The 12,077-nt window shown below is 56.5% G+C and overlaps 1 protein-coding gene across 1 annotated transcript in view; it reads left to right on the top strand.

Moving 5' to 3' along the window:
- The first annotated feature begins 9,841 nt into the window (after positions 1-9,841).
- MNT (MAX network transcriptional repressor) overlaps positions 9,842-12,077 on the top strand; it is a 36,671-nt gene continuing 34,435 nt past the window's right edge. The window contains exon 1 of the mRNA XM_074160774.1: positions 9,842-9,905. Within this exon, the coding sequence (XP_074016875.1) occupies positions 9,842-9,905 (64 nt within the window). The remainder of the gene's footprint in view (positions 9,906-12,077) is intronic.

The following is a 12,077-nucleotide window of genomic DNA, read 5'->3' as shown; positions in this document are numbered from 1 at the left end:
ACACCCCTTAATTCCTTTGGGGTATTTCTGTGGTGTTACCCTCTTGGCTCCCATCACCTCAGGAGCCCCTGGTTCATCTCCGTAAGACCTCAGATGTGTTGCACTGGAGCCAGCACGTCCCGGCAAGAGGCTGGGGTCCCTCACTGGCACCTCATCCCTCTAACCTTGATATATCGTCCCGCAGCTTTCCCAGGCAACCCTGATATTGTGCCACTCCCCCTTCAAGCCTAGTTTAAAGCACGTGCATGATAGGTATGTAAGATAGGTTTCGTGTGTGGTTCGACTCGATGATCTCAAAGGTCCCATGAAGATTCTGTGATTCTGTAATTTCTCTAACAACTTCATTTTATTTTGAATATTCTGCATCTTTACTGACTGTAGCAACCAGGGCGGAATGTGTTGATTATCCTCTTGTGCTGGGTCAGCGTCGGTTATATCATCAAAAGCAAGAAACATCTATTAAGTGTTCTTTTGCTGAGTCCTCAATTTAAATGAACTTGCAGGGAGCAGCAAATATTTTTCCTCCCGTTTTCTCTAGGCCACTTTCTGCGTCCCTCGGAGGTCACAGCCTCCCCAGAGAGGAGCCTGATGTCTGAGAAACGCTGCCCTGAATGAGTCCCAGCGCCGCTATTCAGCAACACCGTCTTAATCTCCCCTAAATACCCCAGCTCCCATCCATCAAATGACTGACCCTATCGGTGGAACCCCTCAGTAGTTGTGGTCACACAATGCGGGCTGGCAAACTGCTCCTTGCACCGGCCTTTACCAAGAGGGTGCATTGTCCTTACACAATAAGTTATTGACACCGTGTCTGGGGGTGACATTTACAGTGGGGTTATTGACGGCGACTCTTCGGTGCTGGATGTAGGTGGCTGCTTATGGTGCTTTGCATCCTGCCCTGATCACGCCTGCCCTTGGCTTTATAAACATCCTCCCAGGCAGGGAGGCTGGGCCGAGGCACGGCCGGGGCTCTGCGGGAAGGACCGGAGCAGGGGTCAGCATCCTCGGAATGTGGGGAAAACGGGGGTGTCCTCCCCACGGCAGCACCGGCGCTGGGTGCTGGCACCTCCGCGCTTCAGGGAGGTATCCAGACCTGGTTCACACTGCACACCCCTCTCCGTCGCCCCAGCAGATGAGGTTCACTCTCCCAAACTCTCGCATCCTTGCTTCTTACTTGGCTGTTTCACCAGCGCGTCCTCTTTTGGTTGATTTGGTTTTATAGATATAATTCTTTATACTTATGTACTTATATATATATGCTTACATACTTTATATTTATACAGCTTTCAGTGGGTTTGCATTAAAGACAAGGACTAATGTGATGTAAAGAGGTCTCCTAAATGCTACATGTGAATTTTGCAGTCTCAGACAGAAACTGCTCTCCCTGTATCCCTGCAGAGAGGTAAGTGCAGTGTCGTAAACCACTACCCGATTGGCTGCTCAGCCTGGAAACGTTTGCAGAATTCAAATAATATTAGCACACAACAAGTGCTGACATTATGATGGCTTTGAAACGGAAAATAACAGAAAACCTTTATCTTATTATGTTAATTTCTCTTTATCATTAGATTTCGAGCTAATCGTTGCCTACTAGCAATGCTACAGGTTTAATAAAGCCTGTTTCTAGAAAGCTCTGCGAAGACAAGCGCGGGGGTTTGAGCACACCGGGCTGTGCAGTGGGATCGCTGCCCTTATCCCCCCCCCGCCGTTCGGGGGGGGCCCGGCGGGTCCCGGGGGGAGCGCGGTGCCGGGAGCGGCGGCGTGGGCGGGGGGTCCCTCTGCCGGCGGCTGCGGGCACTGCGGGCCCCCAGCCACGGGCTGGAGAGAGAGACCCCCCCGGGGCACCCACCGGGAGGAGGGGGTCTCCCCAGAGCGGAGCAGAGGGGCAGAATCCCCCCTGGCCCTGCTGGTCACGCTGCTGGGGATGCAGCCCGGGGTGCGGGGGCTTTCTGGGCTGCCAGCACACGTTGCCGGGGTCTGTGGAGCTTCTCACCCACCATCACCCCCCAGTCCTTCTCCCCAGGGCTGCTCTCAGTCCGTTCTTCCATACAAGCCCAGCCTGGATTTGGGCTTGGGCTTGCCCGGACCCAGGTGCAGGACCTTGCACTTGGCCTGGTTGAACTTCATGAGGTTGGCACCGTCCCACCTCTCCAGCCTGTCCAGGTCCCTCTGGATGCCGTCCTTTCGCTCCAGAGTGTCGACCGCTCCACACAGCTTGGTGTCACCAGCAAACTTGCTGAGGGTGCCCTTGATCCCCCTGTGCATGTCATCAACAAAGATGTTAAATAGTGCTGGCCCCAGTGGTCGCCACTTGGACATCAAGCCGTTGACCACAACTCTGTGAGTGTGGCCATCCAGCAAGTTCCTGATCCACTGAGTGGTCCATCCATCAGATCCCTGTCTCTCCAATTTAGAGACCACAGGATGTCGTGTGGGACAGATGTCAGTTGCTCTTCCCTTATCCACCAACCCTGTAACGCCATTGTAGAGGGCCACCAGATGTGTCAGACGGGATTTGCCCTTGGTGAAGCCATGTTGGCTGTCACCAACCACCTCCTTATTTCCCATATGCCTTCTCAAAGTTTCCAGGAGGATCTGCTCCATGATCTTGCCAGGCACAGAGGTGGGACTGACTGGCCTGTAGCTCCCTGGGTCTTCCTTTTTTTGCCCCCATCTTTGCAGTCGTGCCACAGAAGCACCTTTTGCACCAGGTGAACCTGGGGGAGCCAGGGGTTTAGAAGAGTGTATGTTAAACCTTTTCTGTAGGTTTTGAGGTTCCCTTGTGCAGGAGAATGAGGTTGGGTTTGGTGTGTCAAAATCGCTCTGCAGCTTTCTTCTCCAGAATTCTTTTATTTGGCACAATTTTAACAGTGAAGAGGTGACTCAAAGCAATGTAGAGGCCAATCCCATTCCAGTGGAGAACACTTGGATTTCTCTGTGTATTTCATAGATTAAATGCTATCCTTCCGAGTAGGGGTTTTATCACAAACAATAGGCTGCAGCAGGTTGGGAAGACACGTTCAGTGTTCATTCCTTTGTCAGCTATTGCTCCCCCAGCCCAGGAGACCTTAGCACGTAGTCTATGGACTTTGGCTGGACCTTCTCCCCCAACTATTTATCAACAATTCCAGAAGCACGTTCTGCAGCCGATTGCGGTCTGTCGCTGCTGCACGGCATTTCCTTGTTCGGTCCGAAGAGCAGCAGGTCAGGTTTCTCCCTGCTTAGAAATCGGCGAAGCTGATATGAACTGCCTCGTGCTGCAGCACAGACCACGTCGAGGTTCAAATCCAGAGCTGAACCAGCGCGCGGGTTGCACAAGTAACGACTGCAGGACTTAGCAGCGTGCCCCAAAAAGCTGAGTGCCCCCAAGAGCCAGCACTGGGTGTGATGACGGGGAGCCCAGTAAGTATTTCTGAATGCCAGAAAGGCTCTTGGGTTCAGCTGAGCAGAACCGGTCTCTCTTGGGCACTTGTCTAGCAAAGTGTGCCGTGTACTGTGGAAATACTACGGATGGTGCTGAGGTGAATGTAGCCAGGAAGAAATGCACCGTGATGGTGATGGCACTGCCCTGTGGCCCCAGGCCCTGCGGGTGGTTCCCGGCATATCTAAGGCTGATTTACCAATAATAGAGACTTTACTAATACGTATTGTGTCGCTGTGATTGACACTAATGTACTGTACAGAGCTTTGGTGTCCACAAGAGTGAGTGAAAAATGGAGGGTGAAGAAAAGTTACCTCTAATGCTTCTGGGGGGTTAATATTAATAAATCTTATAATATTAAATAAATTAATATCAGAAACTTAAAGCAACTCGGTCTGTTTGGCTCACCGAAAGCATTGAAGGACAATTGCATTACAAAATGTAAGTAGTGTTCTGGGAGGAAACACAAGGTACTTGTACACCATCAGTCCCTTGCGACAGCAGAGAAAGCTGTAATGGGGCCGAGCGGCTGGAAGGTGAATCTGGGCTGCTTCGAAGGAAAAACTAAGCACCACTTTTTCCTGGAGGGTGTCACAGCCACTGGGACAAGGGGAAGTGCTGACTTCTCCTGCTCATGGTGTTTCCAGGTGACAACTGGGTATTTTTCGGAAGATACACCTTAGCACAATACGAGCTGTCCTTAGGTCACGCCAAAGTTACTGCACCCCTGTGGAGATCACTGGGTAAAACCAGGAGGAATCTGGAGAGCATCCGAGACCTTGTGAATCCGGAGCCGGCGCTTCCCGGTGCTGCCCGAGGGTGGATGCCCGAGGGTGGATGTTGGGCACTGCTGCGGGGAGGAACAGGGAAGCTTTCAGCCGTATCTGCAGATCTGCACGAGACTCATTCATCACGTAAGTCCTGTCTAACTGCTCTTCGTGATTAAATATTTAAAATAAGAATTTATTCATCATTAAAACCATAAATAAAAGGATTACAAAGTCAGAATGGTTCAGTCAGGAAAGAGCACTAATTATTTTCACCCTTGTGGGTTTTTCTACATTCAATACTTGAATTTCCAAATGAAAATATTGAGATAAACTCCCTCTTTCATATGAGTACAGTTGGTGTAATTTCCTATTCAGTGTGAAGCCTGAAAAAGGAGAATAAACACTCATCAAATCATTTACGTTCAGTCTTAATTTGGGCCCTGAGCAACAAAGTGTTTAAGCAGACGGTAAAACTTTAGGCAGTCAAGTATTCCCAGTGACTCCAGGAGGATTATTCACAGGCCCGAAGTGAGAAGTTGTTTATCCAGAGCAGGGGAAGAGCAGAACAAGGCAAATTCACGTAATTCACGTGCGCTGGAGGCTGAGCCGGGGAGGCCATGATGAGAGTTTACGATGTGGGGCACAGAAAGCAGATCTCAGCCCCCCACGGCCACCGCCTCGCCGGGGGGGGGGGGGGTTCCCTGGCTCCCAGGGTTCTGTGGGATCTGGGAAGAGCCACATCGCTTTGTCTAATGTCCCAGCCTGACGGCAGTGTGAGAGAGCGTGGCACAAAACCAATTACCCAAGTTGTTAATCCAATTTTTATTTGAACATTTACAAATAGTATGAATAGTGAAAATCATTTAACTTTAGAAACTAATTTCACTGGGGTTCTAAAAGACATTTAATGCACTCACATTACCCAAGGTGCTCTAAAACCAACTATATTTCAAATTAAATATAAATAATTTTGGCTGGGATGTAACTGTTTATCTTGCTCTCAAAAAGCTCCCGTTTAGGGATTATTTCTTCTACCAGCAGGCACAACCAGGAAGCGACATTCCATAAAAGCTCCTTCCTGATGAGAAAAGCACTAGGAGAGCAGGTGACTGATGTGTGCGCAGCGGGCACTGCCACACGGGGGGACTGTCCTGTCGGGGCCGGGGCCGAGAGCGTCGGTTGGGAAGGAGACGTGGCATCTCCGGGGCTGCATCATGAGTTATAACGACCATCCTCGTGCCGACGGCGCAAACACCCGGCAGCTGCTCCTCGCCGGCCTCAACCACCTCCTGCGCCCCCCAACCCCGCCAGGAAACGACTGTGAGTAACTTCTGAACTGGGGGGGGAAGGTCTTAGTGATAGACGTGGCCAGAAAACTGAACCCACCGACGGGCACCTGACAGAAACACTCTGAGGGTGGGTTTGGGTGAGGAGAAGCTGTGGCTGCGCAGGCGGGAAGGAAACAGGCAGAATGAGAGGAAGGAGACTGTGGAGCCTCCAGCCGTGCTGCACTCCTGCTTCCAGACCTGCACAGCTGAAGTTGCTTTTTTTTTTTAAAACATCCACCATATCCCTAGTAGAGAATATGACCTTTAGGGTATTGGGGGACCCTTGCGGCATTGTAAGACGGTGTCATCCTCAAAATGGCAATTTTTCATCTTTGAAATCTTGTCGGGGGGAAAGGGTGGATATAAGGAAAGGGGACCTGTAACCTCTGCTTGTTTTCCCTGCGCTATCAGTGTATGAATATCACGACCGTAATTATATCTACATAAATCCAAACCCATTCAAACTTTACATAACGCCATCGACAACCCTGAAAATAAAGAAATGCATGTTGCTGGGTACAGGAAAGCTTTGCATTTGTTGTGCTATTCATAATACTTAAACATTTTTTTCACAACTCAGCTTTGTGTTTAAGATATTATCCAAATTCACCACTCGTGTATAGGGACAATTTCATTCGTGCTTATCTCCACTTTATTTAAACTTACTACAGCCAGACTGTAGTAGAGACTCGTATCTGTGCCATCTAATATCATCTGATATTGCTGAAAGGACTCACTAAACAGGAAATAATAAACAAATCAGAAGTTAAAATGCCCTCAGCGTTCCCTCAAAGCAGGTCAGAAGACACAGCTCGGAAGCTATACATGCTTGTTTAAGGAAACAAAAACTTTAAATTCTAGTAAGTTACATCTAGTCTTTGGAGAAGACGAAACAAACACTGGTCAAAGGATTTGAGGGAAAGTTTCCGACCCACTGATGGAAGCTGGAGCCCTCCTGCAGGATGCGGGTGCCTCAAGAAGTGCCCCAGAGCCGTCCTGGGGAGGCAGCAGTGCCACCAGCCAGGGTGCCACCAGAGCCATCCCCGGGGAGGCAGCAGTGCCACCAGCACCACAGGAGCCCTGGGCTTGTCCTGGGCCAGCGGTGGCCACCCCCTGCGAGCCATTCCTGCCCGTGGGCTGCCGTCAGGAGCCTCCCAGATAAGGGAGAGCAGCGTAAGCCCGAGCAGAGTCCAGGAGGCCACGGGGACCTCCAGATGGAGCCGCTCTGCTCCTTGGTGTCCTCAGCCCCCGACATCTGCTTGGGGTTGTCTCTTCACAGGTGTGGGGCGTAACGGGGTAGAAATCGAACCTCTTTGGAGTTTTAGCACGCACGCAAAGTTTTAAAACCTCTCCCCAAATGTTCGCAAAGTTGATCCAAATAATCTGAGTGTTCTGGTTTGCTGCTGGTAACAGGGTCAAATGATTCAGCGAAAACCTTTCTTAGTCTAATCCCCCAGAGGTAGATGAATGCACAGTTGATGGGTTTTGGATGTGTTCCCAAGCTGCGGCATCGGTTGGGTCCAAAAATTCGCAATAAATGAATTTAATCAGGAAACATCGCTCCGATATGAATGTTTAATGGCACTGATTTATACTCTCAGCTGCCAAAGTCAGGAGCTGGCGTAGCAGCCGAGAGCCCATGGAGCTCAAGGTCTGAGAACAAACAACTCTCCTTGGAGATTAAAGTCTTGCAAAAGACGCTACCAGACAGGCAGAAGGAAAGTTCTGCCTCCTGCTAACGCGGTTAATCCAGCACAGGAGTAAACTGTTCAGAGGCACCTGAAAACATTTCTTTTAAGAGCTGTGCTGTGAGTATACTCCTTCAGACCACCAGCTGTTGAATTGTCAGTAAGTTCCTCTCACGGTTCGGTTTTGTTATCTTGGGTTTTTTTATCTCACCTGCTAAAACCCAGGAGTTTGTGGCACTTGCATACACAAACATACACAACCCATGCAAAATACACCTAAATGTGTCCAGGTTACAAAGCGAAGGACTTGGGAAATGTCAGATTAAGTTTGCCCTGGAGTAGCTTTTGCTGAGCTCCTTAAGGCTGTATGCATCGTGTGACTTATATCAGTAATCATACTATTTTTATACAGGCCTCCCGCCGAGCTCGGTGCGTGGGATCGGGGCCGGGTGACGGAGGGCACTCGTGTTGTTAAAACTCTCCCATTTATTGCCGAAGCGGCGAGGAGCGGGTCCGGGCAGGTTGTAGGAAGAGGAGGGATGGCTGAAGAGCAGCTGGGAAGTTCCGTGAAAAAGAAAGCCCGTCCCTCCATTAGCGACAACTGCCCCACGGTGCCGGGCGAGTGACCCCCGCCGGGCTCTCGCAGACCCACCTTACCTCCGTCTTCACTCGCCAGCGACGACGATACACTAATTACACTCATTAATGTCATGAGGTATTCAGATAAGCCAGAGATGAGCTCATGGCAAAGCCCAGGAGGAAATGACTGCTTCCATCAGCAGAGGGAGACCCCAGGAGGGTGCAGCACGTGGGGCCACCAGCCACGCGCGGGGCGAGGAGGAGACACCGTCCCGACCGGCCTGGCAGGGGGGCACGTTTAGAAGCCAGCCCCAAGCGCCACAAACCAGTACAGCCCAGCTCACCAGGGCCTGGTTTTGCCACCTGCAGTGGCCACTCCTCAGCGTAGTTTCTGGTCTGTCAATTCCTTAATTTTTTTAAGTAGAATGTAAATTCTCACATGAAAATCTTTTTTTTTTTTTTTTTTGTCCAATCCCATTCCTCCCATCAGCAGTGTTGCTTTTTCTAGTCACTTTCTATTTCCTTTACATCAGGATCTTCTCCCAGCCCAAAAAACAAAGTCAACCAGAGGCAGATCCCGAGCATGGAAAAATTTCGGTGTAGATAATTAAAGTTTAATTTAATTTTGCAGGCTACTGAAAAAAGGGCCTTTCAAAGGAAAACGCTGGCTAACGTTAACCACAGGCAGCACTTCCAGCTCCGCTGCGAGCTGCTCCCAGAAGAGCAGGCGCCGCACGTGGGGAGGTTCTGGGGACACTTGTCACGAGGCTGGTTTAGTGAGGGCTTGTTGGGTTTTTTTATCGGATTTAGGTTGGTGGTTGGACCGGATGATCTTAAAGGTCCCTTCCAACCCGGACAGCTCTACGATTCCATGATTCTAAGGCTCCCTCCTTGAGAAGGCTCGGCTCATCCTGTCCGAGTGGCCCATGGCCAAGGTGATGTAGGGGAGGTGACACACCGGAGCCCCTCGTTGTGCGCACCCCATAGATCCTGTGACCCAGGACCGCTTGGAGAAGGTCCTCCTAAAGCGGCGCAGAGGACAGAATGTGGGAAAAAAAGATCTGCTGCGGGAAAAATTGTCCCCGGGTCCCAGCCTGGTGGTGCCCGACACTCGTGTTTGTGGCCGCTGCAGCATTTCGGATGGAGCCTGGACGTCACGCTGGCCAGCCACGTCCGTAACGGGGTGCGCGCTTAAAACATTCGTTTTATTTTTCTTGACTTCAGGGTATTTTGGGGAAATCCACCCGCGGGGACAGACGACAGACACGTCACCCACGTGCCGCCACCAACACCCATCCCTCCTCCGGGACAGTTGCGCAACCCCCCTCAACTTCCTTTCAAACATATAAAAAAAAAAAGAAAGAAAGAAAGAGAGAATTTCCGTCAAACCCCACCCACTCCCCCAAACCACCACCACCCCACCCCCTCGCTTCGAACCCCGGCTCGGGTGGGGCGCGGCGCGGCCCCTTTAAGGCGGGCGGCGGCGGCGCGGGGCGCCCATGTGGAGGTGCTCCATGCCTTGTTGTCCTCCGCTCCCATTGGCCGGCGCCGCGGTGACATCTTGTCATGGGCCGCGAGCGCACTGCGGGGGGAGGGCGGGGCGGAAAACCCGGCGGCCGGATCCCAGCGGCGCCTGGACGGGGCGAACCCAAAGGCCGCGGCCGCCCTCCGCGCAGCCGGCGGGGCTGTCGGGACGCCCCCTCCGGGGGCGTCCCGACAGCCCCGCCGACTGCGCGGAGGGCGGCCGCGGCCCAGGCCCCCCCTCCCCGTCCCCTCCCGCCCCATCCCGTCCGGGCGGCGCCCAAAAATCCGCTCCGCGTCTTGCCGCCGCCCGCCGCGTAGTAGCGGGGCCGCGCCAGCGCCCGCCTGTTGTGTTTCTGTTGCCGCCCGCCATCTTGTCGCCAGCGCTGCCGCTGCTGCTGCTGCCGCCGCCGTCGGGGGCGAGCCGCCGGGCGGCGCGGCGCCTTACGGGCACCATCCCCCCCCCCCCCCTCCCGCCGCTACCGGCGAGGAGGAAGAGGAGGAGGATAGAAGGCGGTGGCCGGGGTCCGCGCCATGAGCATCGAGACGCTGCTGGAGGCGGCGCGGTTCTTGGAGTGGCAGGCGCAGCAGACCGCACGTGGTAAGGGCGGGGGGGGGGGGGACGGGACGGGACGGGACACCGGCGGCGCCGCCGCCGCCTGACAGACCGGGACGGCGGAGGGAGGGGGAGCGGGACACGGGGCGCTGCCGCGGGGGGAAGCGGGTGGCCGCCGGCGCGGGGGGAAGTGACAGGGCGCGGAGGTGGTGGTGGTGGTGGGGGGGGGGGAGCGCGGCCCCGCCCCGGCGGGATCTCCCCGCCGCGATCGTGCCCGGTCCCGAGGGTCCCCCGTACCCGGTAACGCGGGGTGGGTGTTGGGGGGGGTGCCCGGCCGCCCCCGCCCCGCCCGCGGGCGCGGCGCCGCGCGCTGCGTGTCCCCGCGCGGTGGGGCGGGGCGGGGGCGGGGCCGCGCCGCGTGACGCGCCAGGCACCGCCCGCCACCACGTGCGCGCCCGGCGGCGGCCGCCCCGGCGGGGAGCACCGCCTCCCCCCCCCGCCCCGCCCCGCCCCGCCGGGGCCGCCCCGGGAGCGGCTCCCCCCGCCCGGCCCCGCTCCGGGGGCAGCGGGTGGCGGGGCCCGGCGGTCCCGCCGGCTGTGGCGGGTGGCGGGGGCCGGCCCCCGTGCGCTGCCCCCCCGCGCCCTCCCCCCCCGCCTCCGCGCCGCCGCCGCCGCATCGGGCCGTGCTGCAGCCCGGGCGCGCTGACAGCGCGGGTACCTGCGGCGGGAGCCGGGGGGGCGGCTCTTTGTGTGGCGGCGGCGGCCCCATTGTCTCGGTGATGAGTCATGGCCGAGGTGCGCTGAGGCGGGAGGGCCCGGGGACGCGCCGGGGCCGGAGCCTTCCCGGGAAGGGAACAAACCCGGGGGTTTAGGGACCGCGGGGCTCCTCGCCCCCTCGCCCGGCACCGCGGCCCCCTCGGGGCGGGTGGCAGAGCCCCGGTCCCCCCCCCCCTCAGCCCGTGACAGTTCCCTCCCCTGTCTGGCCGGTGGCCGTGTCCCCCCAGCCCGGTGCGTGAGCGCGGGGCGCAGCAGAGGCGGGGGGCTGGAGACGGGCTGTACGCGGGGGGTTCGTGACCCCTGCTGCTGCCGGGAAGGATTTTAATTATCGTTATCCAGCTGCCCCGCGTTACGAGGCCGTGGGGCGGCAAAGGGATGCAACAAGTGAGGACACAGAGGCAGAGGTGGGGGCTGCAGGGCCCGAGGGAGGGGGTGACCCGGGACATCGCGCGGGGTGACCCCTGAGGGCAGAAATCATTTCCCCGTGGGGCGCGGGCCAGGAAATGGACCCAAAAATAAGAAGTGGGGGGGTCTGTCCAGGAATGGGGAGCAGCACCCAGGGATGTGTGGAGATGCTGCTCCGTTCCAGAGCCCGCTCCAGTGGCACCGGCCGGGGCGAGAGGAGCAGCGGGGTCCCGGCGGTGCCCGGGGGCTGCGTGTCCTGCATGAGAGCCACCCTCGCCGCTCTCCCGCTGGGACGGACGTGGCGGGGCGGAACGGGACGGGCTGGCGGAGCAGCAGCCTGGGTGCAAGCGCGGCCGCTTCGGGATGGCGTGAGTGTGGCGTGAGAGGGAGGAGCCCCTCGCTTGAACTTGGGGTGAGGGGAAGGTGTCGGGGGAGAGCCGGAGCGGAGGAGTCTCTGGCAGGGACACAGAGCTCCCGGGGACAGACCTGGAAGGAGATGAGGCCCTTCAGGGAGCAGAGTGGGGTCTGCAGAGCTGCGAGATTGACCCCCGCCCCAACGTCTTCCTCCTCTTTCCGCATAACGTGGTGCCGCGTGTGGCACCGGGGACCCCCGAGGCGCCGGGAGGGCGGTGGTGTCCGGGGTGCCCGCGTGTCACCCCGTGTGGCACGTCCCGCGTGTCGTGGGTCTGCAAATAAAGCAGATCTTGGCTGCGGCCTCATGTCGTGCTGTATCCATCGAGGAGCGGGTTTCCCGGAGCGCACGCCTGGCGTCCAGGCACTCTCAGACCCCACGCAAGAGCCCCGGAACGTCCCGTTTCCCGGCCGAGAGCGGTGCCTTTGCTCAGGTCGGCTCTGTTCTCCGGCAGGTACCGCACGGGGCTGCTGCTCCTCCAGCCTCTCCCACCAGGGGAAGGTCAGACCGTGTAGGCTTCGCTTTCCTCAATTAGTAGCCAGAGCGGTCTTGTTCTCTGCCTTCAGCGCTCTGGGGGGCCGTTTATTGCTCCGGGGAGCTGTTGGGACACTGCTTTTCGT

The sequence above is a fragment of the Numenius arquata genome, chromosome 18, assembly GCF_964106895.1.
Source record: "Numenius arquata chromosome 18, bNumArq3.hap1.1, whole genome shotgun sequence".
NCBI classification, from domain to species: Eukaryota; Metazoa; Chordata; class Aves; order Charadriiformes; family Scolopacidae; genus Numenius; species Numenius arquata.
The sequence above is the reverse complement of the archived record's forward strand: the minus strand, read 5'-3'. Positions and strand labels throughout refer to the sequence as shown.